The sequence below is a fragment of the Megalopta genalis genome, chromosome 1 (assembly GCF_051020955.1).
Source record: "Megalopta genalis isolate 19385.01 chromosome 1, iyMegGena1_principal, whole genome shotgun sequence".
Taxonomy (NCBI): Eukaryota; Metazoa; Arthropoda; class Insecta; order Hymenoptera; family Halictidae; genus Megalopta; species Megalopta genalis.
In genome coordinates this window covers 20,017,515-20,035,129 of record NC_135013.1, presented here as the reverse complement: position 1 = coordinate 20,035,129, position 17,615 = coordinate 20,017,515, and the positions used below count along the sequence as shown (strand labels likewise).

General features: G+C 35.1%; 1 protein-coding gene across 2 annotated transcripts in view; it reads left to right on the top strand.

Annotated features, from left to right (window-relative positions):
- The window catches only part of Ets65A (DNA-binding protein D-ETS-3), a 131,713-nt gene that overhangs the window by 103,192 nt on the left and 10,906 nt on the right, over window positions 1-17,615 (top strand). For both annotated transcript variants that reach the window (XM_033472531.2, XM_033472530.2), the window contains exons 4-5: window positions 9,369-9,428; window positions 16,734-16,971. In XM_033472531.2, the coding sequence (XP_033328422.1) occupies window positions 9,369-9,428; window positions 16,734-16,971 (298 nt within the window). The remainder of the gene's footprint in view (window positions 1-9,368; window positions 9,429-16,733; window positions 16,972-17,615) is intronic.

Sequence of the window (17,615 nt, the reverse complement as noted above, 5' to 3'; positions counted from 1 at the left end):
TTCATGTCCGCTGACACCTTTCAGGGACGTTTACGTGAATCATTGAATATTGGTACACGAAAGATCAGGAAAGATTATGAAACACGGGGATTAGGTTGAATTAGACGATTGGACATGGATCTCTGAAAGAAAATCGTCGGTCTAGTTCTCTAAATTTAGAGTCTCGATCTTGAACCCCACGAATAAACCCCATTAGAAAATAATTTGTTCTAAAGATCATTTCATTGGTTCTGAACAATGTGATACACTCAGGTTTTTGAGGTTACGCGTACATTTTAAGGCTAGGTTCGAATCTCGAGCAAGTTTTCAATCTGTGACGAAAAGCACCTGAATGCTAAATCTCTTGAGTATATGGTCAGAGATATCAATCAAGTATTAACCTTTTAGGTACGGCTGAATTCTACGCGAGGCTATCTCTCTGGACGGCAGAGTCCGATGTGTACTGTACAGGGTGTCTGTATATTCTGTCTGTATATTGTTAAGATACAGTTATATTGTTAACAGTTATATTGTTAAGATAAGTCTGTATATTGTAAATCGATGTGAAGACAAAAGAAGTGTTAAACAATGCATATGAAGACGATTATTTGATTCAAACGATGACCGAGTGAGCTACTAGAGTAAGCCACTATAGTGGCGCGTCGTTCTGAAAGATGACATCCGCGGAGGCCACTATAGTGGCGCGTCGTTCAGAGAGAAGACATCCGCGAAAGCCACTATAGTGGCGCGTCGTTCTGAAAGATGACATCCGCGGAAGCCACTATAGTGGCGCGTCGTTCAGAGAGAAGACATCCGCGAAAGCCACTATAGTGGCGCGTCGTTCAGAGAGATGACATCCGCGGAAGCCACTATAGTGGCGCGTCGTTCTGAAAGATGACATCCGCGGAAGCCACTATAGTGGCGCGTCGTTCTGAAAGATGACATCCGCGAAAGCCACTATAGTGTCGCGTCGTTCAGAGATATGACATCCGCGGAGGCCACTATAGTGGCGCGTCGTTCTGAAAGATGACATCCGCGAAAGCCACTATAGTGTCGCGTCGTTCAGAGATATGACATCCGCGAAGGCCACTATAGTGGCGCGTCGTTCTGAAAGATGACATCCGCGGAAGCCACTATAGTGGCGCGTCGTTCTGAAAGATGACATCCGCGAAAGCCACTATAGTGTCGCGTTGTTCAGAGATATGACATCCGCGGAGGCCACTATAGTGGCGCGTCGTTCTGAAAGATGACATCCGCGAAAGCCACTATAGTGTCGCGTCGTTCAGAGATATGACATCCGCGAAGGCCACTATAGTGGCGCGTCGTTCTGAAAGATGACATCCGCAGAAGCCACTATAGTGACGCGTCGTTCTGGAACATGACATCCGCGGAAGCCACTATAGTGGCGCGTCGTGCCTAAAAGGTTAACCCTTTGCACTCCGCTGTCCCCTCTCGTGAGACATCATAATTCTAGCATATCACTCGGATGTCCCCTCTCGTGGGACATTAAAGTTTATCAATGATTACGGGGAATTGAGTTATTTCAGCGCAACTTTTCGAGACATGCATGTTTCCCTGAAGTTTTCTCTTGAAATGGCGCAAGAAATCAAATCAAAATATAGTAAAATTACTAAGATATATACAAGAAATATCAGCGAGTTTCGACGAGAACGTGAGAGGCGTGCTCACGACGGTCCGAGCACTTCAAAGGCGCCACTTGAAAAGAGCGATAAGGCAAGTTTGTAGAAGAAAGGATCGGTATACGAACATAGCACGCACTGTATAGTGAGATTTATAATCATAAAATCTGGGGGAAAAGATTTTCAAAGCTGAACTCGGTCTGGTTTGAAGCGTCGAGCGGTATAGATAGATCTGACGAGTGAGAAAATCGGAAAAGTGATTCTTCTCTTGGTAAATAAATTGTTTGGTAAAAGTTTTTTCGGTAAATATCATCTTGTGAGTTAGTAATAACAATTAGAAATTTTCAACCTATGTATTTATTCATATTTTTTATTAGAACAATGGCGAAACGTTCGAACACGAATGAGTCTCGTGACACAAGTAGTAGCGAAAATGAGCTCCGGATAGACGTTTATACAGATATGTTAGAAAGACTAACTGTAGAAGGTTTTCTTCTACAGTTAGTCTATCGTTTTGATAGCAGCGACAGCGATATCGTCCGAGCAACAAGGCGACGAGAGAAAGAGTTCGCATAGATAGCGATTACAACAACGAAACAAAATTATAAAACAAACAATAACAAAATTATAAAAAATAAAATATTGATCTTTTTGCAAATTTCTCGATCTCAGCCAATTCATATAAGTCCAATATCATTATAATATGTTAGTTAGTTCCAAAACCATACTAAATAATACGAGGGTCTGTAAATGCCCGTTTCTGCCGAAAAGTGGCGCCGAGTAGCTGGTAGCCAACGTCCAGAATGGTTCGGAGTGCTAAGGGTTAAATATTAATCCTCGAACACCAAGATCCAAAGTGAAGTTAGTTAAACCCAGTGGAACTGCATTAAACACCGATGTTAGTTTTATAAAATAACTGTTGCACAATAACACGGAAACATTCATCGCATTTCAGAAGATTATTCTTTTAAACCAAAAGAAAGTATCTAGGTCCTCGATCAAGTAAACATACATCCTCAAGCTCGTAGATGCAAAGTGAAGCCAATTAGATTTCCTGAATCCAGTGCTCACGAAGATCCTCGCTCCCTCAAGACTCATCTTGCAGGTCATTTATCTCGACTCTATCGCCTCTGAACAGCCCTTAATCGTCTCTCCACCTTGACCCAAAGCAGCTCCGGGTGCCAAACAGGGCTCCAAACAATGCTCCAATTCCGTTCCCTAGTTCTCACTTTCCATTTTTCGTCCTCAAAATAGTCGCGATCGGATCCTTCGCACGTCGGAACAAGCAGCCGTCGCGAAATCCAGCCCTGCCGATCCTTAGACCTCGTATTTCCGCGGCACACAATAAAACCGGAAATTCCGGCAGAGCCCGGGGTGCTCCGGCTCGAAATGCCGGCACGGAAGCAAAGTCGAAACGGAGAGCGGTAACGATAATTGCTCCGAGTACCGCGTATCGTGTCTGGCCGAACGAAATACCGCCGATCCGGCCAGCCGTGCATTTGGAAGTTGCCCAAAGTTTCTCCGAGTCGCGAAACGACGTACGTCGGAGTCTCTTCTAGCCTTCCTCCTACGCGATCTTCCTCCTCTGTCCCCCCCGTTCCCCCACGGCAACCCCGCGCTAGGTATTGTGCTCGGGCTGGAACGGCCAAAGAGTGCAGCAGCTTGGAATGGCGGGTCCTTTGATCCTCCCCCGAGGAAACTGCGCGCTGCCTAACGGGATTACCCCGCCCCGAGTAATTGCTCGTGAATGCGCAGATATACGCGCGCGACAATGGGAGCACGTCGAATACGTGGCGAGGTGACGCGTGACGTCTGACGTATATGTGCAAGTGTCTTCGCTGGCATGATCGCTGATTGTGTGACCTTCGCCGCTTTGACACCTGGACGACTTGCGGGATCCGCGATCCGATCGATGGATTGCGGATCTGCGAGAAATACGATTGGAGCGAACGCTTCCTAATTTTCCTCCGGTTTGTAAACAACAATAGACAATTTTTTTTTGTTTAAGTTTGTTAATTAATAATTGTTTATTTTATAAGGTGGGTTTGAAATTCAAGTTTGAAGTTAGAATAATTGAAGACTCAAATTTTCTGTATTATGAATAACAATATATTAAATTTAAATTATAGATAATTTTAAATTTGCTATATTTTTGAATTATATTTTTTGTTTAAGTTTGTTGATTAATAATAGTTTATTTTATAAGGAGGGTTTGAAATTAAATTTTGAAGTTAGAATAATTGAAGACTTAAATTTTCTGTATTATGAATAACAATATATTAAATTTAAATTATAGATAATTTTAAATTTGCTATATTTTTGAATTATATTTTTTGTTTAAGTTTGTTGATTAATAATAGTTTATTTTATAAGGAGGGTTTGAAATTAAATTTTGAAGTTAGAATAATTGAAGACTTAAATTTTCTGTATTATGAATAACAATATATGAAATTTAAATTATAGATAATTTTAAATTTGCTATATTTTTAAATTATATATTATGTTTAAGTTTGTTGATTAATAATAGTTTATTTTATAAGGTGGGTTTGAAATTAAATTTTGAGATTAGAATAATTAACGGCTTAAGTTGTTTGTATTATGAATAATAATATATTAAATTTAAATTTTATAGATAATTTTAAATTTGTTATATTTTAAAATTTTATATTTTTTTCCACTATCTTAAAATTAATTCGCAGATGTTGGAACAAAATATTATAGAAAGGTCCTCCCAACATGAAATAAGATAGCAATCTAAAAATGCTGTATCAATCTTCTTCATTGCGCGATAGGTTTTAAGATAGGAAACAAGCCCCAAGATTGGTGAGGTTCACATATCAGAGATAGAAGAACAAATTGTATAAAAAATACGAATTTTTGGATTACGAAACTGGTGAAAGATTTTTCTTAAACTGTGTTAATATAATATAATAGTCTATATATAATAGTATAGTATATAATATATAATATTATATATAATAGTATATGTATATTATACTATTATATTATTATATTATATATTATAGTATAACTCTATATATATATATATATATATACTATATATATATAATACTATATATTATATTAAACTCTATTATATATTATACTATTAGAATATAATATATATATTATTAATTAATATATTATTAAACTCTTTTATATATCATACTATTATAATATAATATAATATTATAATAGTATAATATATAATATAATAATATAATAGTATATAATAGTTTATTTTTTTAATAGTCTACAGGCAATATATTCGCACAATTTCAATAATTCGGTCGTCCGCCGTACCATCATCGATTCTCGCGCGAACAAAGAGCGAAGCTCGCCTTCGAAAACACAAGGATTCGTTCCGGTCGTGTCAGAGTTTGTCTTCTAAACACGAAACGAACGAAAGACGTGGATTCGCAGCCCCGCGGCTACGCTGATTGCGGACAAAGACCCCACGCGACCCGGACCCGAGGCGTTCTCTCGCCCTCGTCCGAGGCTGCCCTGCGTCCCAATCAGAGACGAAATCAAATTGTTTAACACAGCGGACACCAACTGCTATTTAGAGGTGGCATCTGCCTCGTACAATACGGGACCGGGATTCCTCGGATGCCTGCGGAGCCTACGGCAGCCGAAGGAGAACCGAATCCATTTGTTTGTGCAGTTAAACCAGTACGAGTGTCCCGAAAATTACGTTCTTCCTTCTAAAACAGCTTTCCTTTTTCAATTTTATATTGCTCAAACTGCGAACGTCCTCTAACGAGAATTATAATTTCATCGAGTATAATCGAACCTATATAAAATTTTGATTTAATTACTTCTTTTAATAAGCACTTGTAATTTTGTAATGTATTTATAACAGTAACTGCAAGATTCTGGTTATACTGTGGTTATTTATGCGAATTCTCATTTTCATACGTCATTTTACAAAAATTAGATTTACGGAAAAGCTTCATTCGTTAGTTAGACGATTAGTTGCTCTAAAAATGAAATAAAACAGCAATTATAGATTCTATCTTTTAGAGAAAGTTCCGAAATCTAATTATGGTACTTTTGACAAATTCATCTTCGTTCTTTTAACCCGTTTGCATCACGGCTCAAATGATGTAATCTGTCATTAAACTGCAGATTTTGTGCTTTTATAAAAACATTTTATAAAAATATTAACCTTTTAGGTACGAGTGAATCTGCACGAGACTATTTCCCTGGACGGCAGACGTACCAAAAATGTCTCGCAATCCGGAAATGGCGGGTTCCTCGGATCATTTGAAGCAACTTCTTCCTTTACAAAAATGTTCTCCGAGGCGCCGTTAACGAGTTATCAACGAAAAACAGTGACCAATAAGAATCGAGTACGGCTGACGCGAGGCGGCCCAGCCAACCAGCGCGCAAAGCCCAGTTCCGCTCATTGGCTCGGTCGCCTCGCGCCAGCCGAGCTCGCCCTCTCATTGGTCACTGTTTTTCGTTGATAACTCGTTAACGGTGCCTTGGAGAAAATTTTTGTAAAGGAAAAAGTTGCTTCAAGTGACCCGAGGAATATATATTATTATTATTATATATATTATTATATTATTATATATTATATTATTATATATTATTGACACTGTTGTAAATCGATGTGAAGACAAAAGAAATGTAAAACAATGCATAGGAAGATGATTATTTAATTAGGAAAATGAAGTATGCACATAAATTGAGACTATGGAATCTGCCCGTACGAAATAAATTAAACATCTTAGTACCATCAGAGAGTTAAACATCTATAGTCTACTGATCACTTGCAACAACAATGTACTTAAAAAGCATATAATCACTAAAGAATCGTCTTGCCGAATATTTCGCTAAAAGGCACTTCTTGGGGTTGTTCGAAATAGAAATGGATAACCGATGAAAAATAATAAAAAAAATCATCGATGAGGTGCAGAGAGTGTACCATCGCTGGGATTCTTAGGGATGAGTTTTGATCGCGGCCCGATCCCCGAAGCAATTACAATAGCTGCGGTTTCCGGCGTGGACGGGTCGCAGCGATGGATCAAACCGATAGGCGCGATATACCTTTGGTATCGCGACAGACGGGATTTCCCGTAACGAGAGCATATAACGAGGCGAAATTAAGGGGCATTGTGCCTTAAACAGATTGCACACTCGCGCGAACGTGACCGGTGGCCGCGTTCCCCGCACGTACACGCGAAGAGGAGTTAGGCCAGCCGGGCCCTGATAAGGCGGAGGAGAGCGAAACGGGACGACGACGTAGACGAAACGAGGGAGCAGGGGAGAGAGAGAAATAGATAGAGAGAGAGGGAGAGAGGGAGAGGGAGAGCAAGAGAGAGCATATACAGTGCACTCAGCCCCGTGTTTGCCTACACGGAAATCCTCTCTAACGGATTCTAACGCTCGACCGAGCTTGCGCTTTTTCATCTTCGATCGACCGACGATTTTCCCTTGTTACGATTCGACCCGGACCAACGTTTACGTCGCTGCTCGTTTTTACCAGCCTAGCCGAGCATGATTCAACTCGGATTTCTTCCACGGACACTTGTAACCGTTATCTTCGTGGCCGCCGCAGAAATAACGCGAATTTCCTCTCATATCTTTAGAACGCGGTGGGTTTTATGCATTTTATAGCACTCTTGATCTTTCTTGACGCAGAACCGTGCCCGCGTGTGTCTGCGGCACGGTAAATTAACACAAGGAACAGTTTTAAAACTTGTATAAACTTGACTAAATTCGAGATCGCGTATTTTCTGTGCCGCGAGATAAGTTTAGAAATTGTTTGCAGTTCGAAATACCACGTACGAATGAAAATTATTATAAGCGGAAGGTTGAATTAAATGAAAATTATTCGATTCAATATTTTTTACTTTCAATTCGATGGAACCTTTGTGTGACAAGATATTATAATATAATCTAATATATAATTATTATATAATGTATAATATATTATTATTATATTATATATTATATTATTGTTATATTATATGACCTATATAATATAATATTATATAATATATAATTATTATATAATTATAATATAATCTAATATATATAATCTAACAATCGCAACCATTAATCGTGTATATGAGCCGTTTATTTTGAAAGTGGCATGAGTCACTTTACCGTAATGAAAAGTGGTGATTTTTTAATTTTTATACGAAATTATTTATACTGAGAAAAATATATATTAGTATCCTGAGATAACAAATACAAGTAAATCTTCTCGAAAGTTAGCATCCATATTTTTAAACGTGTTAAAACGCAAACCCTTAAATATATCGACTTAAAAACAAAGTGACTATAATAGTACTATAAATTGTAGACTAATAATAGTACTATAAATTGTAGAAAATTAGGGGAAATATATAATATTATGTAATATAATATTATCATATACATAATATAATATTATAATATTATATAATATTATTATATTAATATATAATATAATTAGGGGAAATATATGAAACACTAATGGTTATACAGAAACAGAAAATGTCTGCTATAAGTAATATATATAATATAGTAATAATAGTAATAATAGTAATATATACATAATATCTGCTATAAATAAGTATCTCTCTATAGATTACAGAAAATGATGGAAAAAAGCATACAGAAGACTAATGATTATGGAAATAGACGAATTGTCTACTTGGACGTTCGTAAAAAGTTCCAAATTATTCCCAATAAGCTTTTCGAGAGAAAGAAAAATTTATGGATACTTGATGCTGCTTTTCAGCTACTAAAATATGCAGAACGATCTGCAATGAATAATAATGAAAATGGTCGATGTGAAACCAATATTCCACTAGTCGGCGCCGTCTGATCGTGTTTGCTCGGCCGTGGAAATTAACGGTTCGTGTGCAAATCAAAGGACAATTAAAACGAAGACGCTTCGATATACGATTAAACTGTAGCGGATAGTTTACAGAGCGGCGTTCGAATAGTGGAAACAAAGTTTTACATAGAGATTGGGTTCATCGAATTCGGTGACGTGTTTGTTAGCGAGCTGATTTGGATTGGCTTTCGGAGTTAGTTAGGCAACTGCGAATTGATGGTGTTTGATTACTGGAGCTCTGTGTGGAACTGCATTAGACACCGATGCCAGTTTTGCGAAATAACTGTTGTATAATGAAACGAAAGCTTCCGTCACGTTCCAGAGCATTTATTTATTCGAAGTGAACTTAATGTTTATAGTGAAATGAAAATTCAATATCTACGGTAGATAGAAATTCAATATTTAATGTTTATAGTAAATGAAATTAATATATATCAAAAAATATAATTAATATATATAATATATATATAATATTATTATAATATATATTATATATAATATTAATATATTATAATATTATTATAATATATAAATATATATAATATTAATATATTATAATATTATTATAATATATAAATATATATATATATTATATATTATAATATAATATATACAATTAATATAAATGAAATTAATATATTAATAATAAATATAGTAATGAAATTAATAATAATGTTTATAGTAAATGAAAAAGTCAATATTTACTGGAACTAAAAATTCAATATTTACATTAAATGAAGATCTAATATTTACATTAAATAGAATAATTTTGATAACTAGATCATTTTACTGAATTAATACGGATTACTGAATTAAGAAATTGTGCTGGAATAGTTGAAATGATCATTGAAGTATTAATTTTTGCGAGAGAAAAAAAGAATGTCGTGTATTAAGCCATACCTGTTCTGTTTCAGGATACGGAAGCAGCTTATCCAAATCAGCACTGGACACGCACACCCACCTCAGGCAGCCTGGTATGTAGTAGGTAGATATTCCTGAGAAGTTAAAGCTCTTCAATTTTTTTGCCTATCTTCAGAAGAGAGTAAAAGCAATTAGTAATTTCACGAGAAAATTGCCACGCGACTCCGTCGAAAACACGATTCCCCAACAGTAATAATAATAACTCATTACTAAAATATTGACTCTTTTTAAAAACATTAATACTAAAATTATAATAAAATACTAATCATTGATCAATAGTGATACAAAAAGAACATGAAAATGTATATATATATATATATATATATATATATATATATATATTTCTTCTTCTTACTATTTTTAAAGTTTCATAGTTGACTTAGTTATTTTTATCATAAATGTATAAAATCTTCGGTCTATTAACAAACAAAAGAACCAAAATCCAAGAAGCAAGAGATGAAATGCAAAATGAAATTTTTATATTATTTACGGTCTAACAAATGAAATAAATTCCAATTTAATTCTCCAACGATCGTCAATAGATGTTCGTATCCCTAAGTTGAAGAATAATGATTTCCCAATGCTCGATAATCGGCTCTAGCAAATAGGAATCGGAGAGTCAGCGCACGCGCCGCTAACGCGTTAATTATTACGCTGTTAGGAAGATAATGACGGGTATACAGGAGCATAAGAAAAAATGATCACGCTCGCTATAGAGAAACGAGCAGTGACGCGTGAGCCAATCGACGGCGATTTTGTCAAAGCAATTGCACGGAATGACCTTCAGGATTATTACGTCCCGTCACTAATCACGCGAGACCGGCCCCCTCGATCCTCGACTTTTCAAACGGCACGCCCAAAAATTATCTCTACCGACCGATCGATAGCTTTAAATAAAGTGACTCTACGGTTCGATCTCGGTCATTACTGTTACTAAAACATCAAGCACCAAATATTAACTTCAAAAATTCCCACGATATCGAAGTCGATCAATTAATGAAATCGAAACTATTGAGTAGGCAACTAAGTAATTGCCGATTTCTTCAATGAAATAAAAATTGTTTTTTACTTGGAACGAAGTTTAGTCTGTAATGTATTTTCCATTTTGTTCGATGATCTTTTGCCATCTCTCTGACAACTTGAAAATGCCACGCTCGCAGAAAGTCTGATCCTTTTCGGCCAAAAACTGAGTTAAGTGAGATTTTACAGCGTCGTCATCGTTAAAAGTTTTACCACGAAGGGAGTTGTCCAGGGATCGAAATAAGTGGTGATCCGATCGCTTTTCCTTGACCGCTGCATTCAATTTGTCCAGTTGCTAACATTAATAATAATAATATAATATAGTATAATATAGTATAAAATAATATAATATAATATAATATAATATAATATAATATAATATAATATAATATAATATAATATAATATAATATAATATAATATAATATAATATAATATAATATAATATAATATAATATAATAATAATATAATATAATAATAATAATAATAATTTTATAATATAACATTTACGGATATCATAAAAATGGAACTGAGAGACGTCTATAACTGAAATCGGCAATTACTTAGTTGCCAGCCCAATAGAAAGTCAGCCATAGGAAATATTAGTTTAACTCTTTTCATATTCTGAAAATCCTAGCAACATTCAGTTCGTTCGATAAATTACAATTAAGTGAAATTACAAAACCTAGTTGAAAATTAGTGTTACTATAAAATGTAGACTTGCGACTGCACTTGTATTATTTTGTACCAGAAACGTCGAGTTCTAAATTCAAGGCCAATTTTCTTATCAAACCTCAAATCTGCGTACCGAGAAACATTAATCTGCTCATTTCATAATGCTACGTTTTACTCTATACTTTATTTTATATTACCTCATTCATCTCGGCATAAAAAAGGATATAAAGGAAAACTTATTATGGTTGTTCCAATTTTATGTGGCTGGATAAATTGCTGTTCTCGACGTTCATATTGCTAATAGTAAAATTTTATAGGTTTCGCACAAATCGGTCTTAATTAAACCTTCGCCGGCGATACCGTTTTCGTTGACGCGATCTGCACTACGATTTCTCATTGTTTCGGACCTCCGATTTCGGTTCAAATCTTTATTTTTAATCTAGCATGCAGATTGTCTCTCTGGCTCGCTGGATGATCGCATAAACATCAGTACACATATTCTAAATTTCTAAAAATTTCATGAACTTAAAATGTAAAATAGATTCAATGAATTTTCCGTTAAAAATTCGGTTGTCTCTATAAAACGATCTTTTTTTAAGCATAGTGGAGTTACATAGTGGAGTGTTTGTCCTTAAACCCCCGTCAAGAACTTGCTTAAAACATACTATTTTTATCTCCTAAAATAGCTGAAAGTGTAGAAAAAATATTCCAATATATTCTCTTTTAAATGATTTACTCATAAAGTATTACGTTTAGTTAAAAGCAAAATGTTTATGCAATACTGTTTTTCACGTAACTAGATTCTGAATTATTGCGAACACTATGTCACAAAGAAATCATGTCAACTTACAATGTCTATAATTGCAAATGAAGATTTGTATTACCATAGCCAAACATATAATATTTAGAAATATTTAGAAATCTATTTGTCTCATCTATCATGTTTTATCCTGTTTCGTAAAATTAAAAGAAATTAAATCAAAATTAAAACTTAAAAAAGAATTAAAATCAAAATTAAACATTTTTTCGTAAAATTATAGTAAATAATTGCATTGCTTCATTTCTAAGTATTTTTCTTCCGATACGAAACGAATGAGATCGTTTTAACCAGCTGTTGAAGCCAAATTCTCCACTGTGCGACGGCCGGTAAACTTTTCGAACAAATATCCGTATTTACATAACGATCCCAATCGTCGTCCAACATCGGAGCAGTCCGCGCAGCTCGGATTTCGAGAAAATAAAATTCCGGGGTCCCGCGATCTCATGCAAATTGAAACAAATTACTTCGTGCATCGGGAGCAGAAAGAACGAATTTTCAAAGTCAGGAAAGGGGGTCACAATTCGGTGCCTTTCTCCGCTGACCAGCGAGGACGAACGCTCCCGATAGATCCCGGAGATCGGGACAACGATCGTTCCGGTTCCCTCGTTTTCGCAGATAAATGGGTGTACCGCGCCCCTTCCCATTATTAACTTGTAAGTGAATTACCGTTCGATCGAAAGACGATCGGCCGCCACGCGTTCCGGGGGACTCATCGGGCGAAACGACCTTTGAGGTCCGGCGATTCAGAAGTCATCCCCCTCGATGTTCCACCCCCTGATAATCGAGCAAATGTATTTTTATGGAGACGTCCGGAGTGATCGGCGTCATTGTTCCCGGGGTATCTCGGACGGAAGATAATAAGACGCTACCGGCTGATTCTGCGGTTCAAACTTCGGTTTTATACTTTATCCTGATCGCAAGAATTTGGAACGTTTGGACAACAGAATTCGGCGACTAATATGAGAATTTATGCAAGATGATAACGATGATGGAGCAAATGATGAGTGGACATATACATTTATGAGGAAGATTAATTTGGTCAAATACAAAATTGTAAAGGAATTAGAAGAATTTAAGGATTCTGTTACATTATTTTCAACTCATTACAATTATCAAGAAAGGAGAGATATTTTTAACTTATATTTCTTATAATTAACTTAGATCATTTTTATTTTGTGTACAAATTCGCAGTCCAGTGATGAGATTTGCTTGACTTCGAGGTAATTTTATTCCATTAATAGATTTCGAATATAAAAATAGAATATAACATAATATAATATAATATAATATAATATAATATAATATAATATAATATAATATAATATAATATAATATAATATAATATAATATAATATAATATAATATAATATAATATAATATAATATAATATAATATAATATAATATAATATAATATAATATAATATAATATAATATAATATAATATAATATAATATAATATAAAATATAATATAATATAATATAATATATGATATAATATAATATAATATATAATATAATATAAAAATAGAATATATTTTGAACAAACAACCCCTTCTATAAAACGTTAAACAAATCCGGAGATAATGAACCTAAATAAATTCAACAAGTATTCACCGGTCACAAGATATGAAAAATATATCCCTTATATCACATGCCAAAAATATTGAACAAAATCAATATTCGCCATTTGTACTTTAAAAATTGCTAAAATGAATAATGTTTGAATAATGTTTGAATTGAATAATGTTTCTCGAAACTTCTTCTTAGGATTAACTTAGATAACGCCAAAAACTCAAGTAAACAGATAATCTGGAATAGGAGTTCGATGCAATATTTATTCTTATAATTAACAAATAGATTACAAGACATAGGAGCCAAGCACAAGTTTTCCTCCTTCTTTAATGATTTCGAAGAGTTAAAATTTATATATCAACCTTCCCTTAGCTTCTTTTAAGCTTCTCACTGTTGTAAAGCAAACTTACACATTTTTGCCATAAATGCATAAAATTCGCAATCTACTATTAATAAGCTGTAAACAGCCATAGTTCAATTTAACCTTTTAGGTCCGGCTGAATTCTGCGCGAGGCTATTTCTCTGGACGGCAGAGTCTGATACTGTATATACAGGGTGTCCCAAAAATGTCTCGCAATCCGAAAGTGGCGGGTTCCTCGAGCCATTTGAAGCGACTTTTTCCTTTGTAAAAATGTTCTCCGAAGCACCGTTAACGAGTTATTAACGAAAAACAGTGACCAATGAGAGGCGAGCTCAGCTGGCGCGAGGCGATCGAGCCAATGAGCGGAACTGGGCTTCGCGCCCTGGTTGGCTGGGCCGTCTCGCGTCGGCCGTACTCGATGCTTATTGGTCACTGTTTTTCGTTAATAACTCGTTAACGGTGCCTCGGAGAACATTTTTGTAAAGGAAGAAGTTGCTTCAAATGATCCGAGGAACCCGCCATTTCCGGATTGCGAGACATTTTTGTGACACCCTGTAGACTGTTGTAAATCGATGCGAAGACAAAAGAAGTGTGAAACAATGCGTATGAAGACGATTATTTGGTTCAAACGATGAGCGAGTGAGCTACTAGAGCAAGCCACCATAGTCCAAGTTTCTATAGTCCAGAGAGATGACATCCGCGAAAGCCACTATAGTGACCTGTCGTTCTGAAAGATGATATCCGTGGAAGCCACTATAGTGGCGCGTCGGGCCTAAAAGGTTAATTATGAATTCTCGTGTCACGTTTCTCTGATTGCCCGTTTCGAGCGAATTCTTTTTAGTTTAGAATTTCCGGGTTTCCGGTTGAAGCAAAATTTCGGAAGCACCCTGTATATCCGTAATCTAGAGCAGCAGGCTCGGGAGAAACGACAGGCTCGTGTGTTTCGGTCCGCGAGCAACGGCCGCGCACTCTCAGAAGACATTCGTGCACGCCCTTTGAACCACTCCGTCGTTTCGTTCCTTCCAATTGGAATTATTATGATCCAAACGAACTCTATTCTATTGTAGGGTTGCGATTATATCCTTTTGTACGGCTGTAGGGCACTCCACGGCTGAGCAGTAGCGAAACGACGGTGATGACGCATTGTAAGGCTTTTAAAGGGCGATACAGGGAGGACTGGGAAACAACCGTGTAATGGATAGGTATATGCTCGTCAGGGAGGGGAAACGCGTAAAATAGAAGAAAAGGAAGAGAAACAAAAGAGGGAGGGGGAGAGAGAGAGAGAGAGAGAGAGAGAGAAGAGTTAGTTACATTCGACTCGAGCGGAGAAATAAAAATTTACGCTGGCTCGTTTCGTTGCACCACCTATATTTTCCCTCGCTTTTCTCTTTCCACGAAAAATCCACGTTCCTTCTCATTTTCTTCGGCACGCGAGAACGCGAACTGCCTTCGTGCCTCTGGAATCGTTTAATCCTCGGGCAATCTCTCGAGGGAAATAAGGATTTTCTTTAAAGATTCGTGGGGATTTTCGAATTTTCTTAAACTTAACTGCTTTTGTTTTGTTTTGTTTTTACAAGAAATCGTCCTTTCCGCGTTCACGAACACGTTCGCTTTTATGCGTTATACGTTTTGTTTTATACGCGCCGGCTAACAATCGGGTGAAACTTTCGCGAAATGGAAGTTAAATTTTACGATGACAAAAGCGTCTCATTCCTTTTATACTCCCTTGAATCAAACTTAGCGCAATATCTGAATTCTAGCCCACAACTATATTAGCCAGAGAATACTAAACTAATACTATCTAGATTCTAAAGGGTGAAATTTATGCCCTGATTCGTGTAACTCAACAATTATTTCCGGTCCATATATTTCCAAAATCTTCATCAAGTTATATGCATATTAAATAAAAATATTTTCTGTAATTGGTGAGATATACGTATGTATTAACTCATTACCTGCCACGATCCCCATTTGGGGATTTTGGAATTTTACGTGCACCACTTGACGCGCAGAATATATCAGGTGCGTTTGATAGCTTAATGTTATTTTATACATATCAGTCAGTATACCGTAAGGAAAGACCCAAATAGGGCATTATTTACAAAGATCTTTTAAAGGAAAACACAAAGAAAATACATAGTGTGTACAAAAAATATATAATAATATAATAATATATAATATAATATATAATATAATAATAATATATATAATAAATATATAATAATAATATATATAATAATATATATAATAATATATAATAATATAATATATAATACATAATAATACATAATAATAATATATAATATAATAATAATAAAAATATAATAAATATGATAATAAAATAATAATAATATAATAATAAAAATAAAATATAATAATAATGGAAAAAATGGGATAAATAACAGCTATTTTTCAATATATAAAATAATTCATACAATAAAAAACCTTTTTCTTTTTTCTTATTCATACAACCCGCCACAATCCCTATTTGGGACTTTCTAAAAAATATAGAATATTTTAACAACAAACCATAATCTGAATATAATTATATTGTTACACAACTTTATGTGCATATACATAACTTTCCCCGTCAAAAATTCAACAAAAAAAAGAATTTAACAGTTAATGGATTAAGAAAACTAAACACGCTAGATTTTGTACGGATTTTACTAGAATAACAAATATATTTGACAATTTCCCATAGAAGCGTATTTATAACTTCGACAAACTGTAACGTAAGAAATCTATTATTTAACCGTGAGAAAAAAAACTGCGCACGTTTGGTTCACGGCATCGTTTGCGCGGAAGCATTGTCTTGGGACACGGGGGGGTCAATGGAGATCGAGTAACGAATAAGGAAATACGGAAACGTGGAACTGATCGAGACCGATTTTACGATGATTTTCCAGATCCATACCAAATGTTCGGAGCGACGAGCAGTCGCCTCGCAAGCTCTGGTTCTGGTCAGATACAGCTTTGGCAATTTTTGCTCGAGCTGCTCTCGGACTCGAGTAACGCCGCGTGCATTACGTGGGAAGGAACCAACGGCGAGTTCAAGTTGACTGACCCCGACGAGGTGGCGAGACGCTGGGGCGAAAGGAAGTCCAAGCCTAACATGAATTATGACAAATTGTCCAGGGCTTTGAGGTGAGTGACGTTCCGTGAACCTTGAATCCTCCCTCCGCATTTCGTCCAATTGCTTGTGCACTGCGATCGCGTATTTAGCGACAACGTACACTATATATATAAATAATATAATATATATAGTATAATATAGTATAGTGTAGTATATTATATTATATATATATATATATTATATTATATTATATTATATTATATTATATTATATTATATTATATTATATTATATTATGTTATATTATATTATATTATATTATATTATATTATATTATATTATATTATATTATATTATATTATATATATAGTATAGTATATTATGTTATATATATATATATATATATATATATATATATATATATATATAGTGTACGTTGTCGCTAAATACGCGATCACAGTGCATAAGCAATATATAATAAAAATATAATATAATAATAAAATAGTATAGTAGTATAGTAGTATATATATATTAGTATATATACCCGGACAGTTCATTCTGTTTCACGATTCAATTGGAAAATGAAATGAAAATACAAAAGAATAACCTCGCAAGACTTTTCTCGAACTTTCTTTCTTGTCACAGGGTTAATAGGACAATGATTAGAATAAATGCATTCGTAATTATGTATCTGCACACGTTCAGCTACGAAGGAG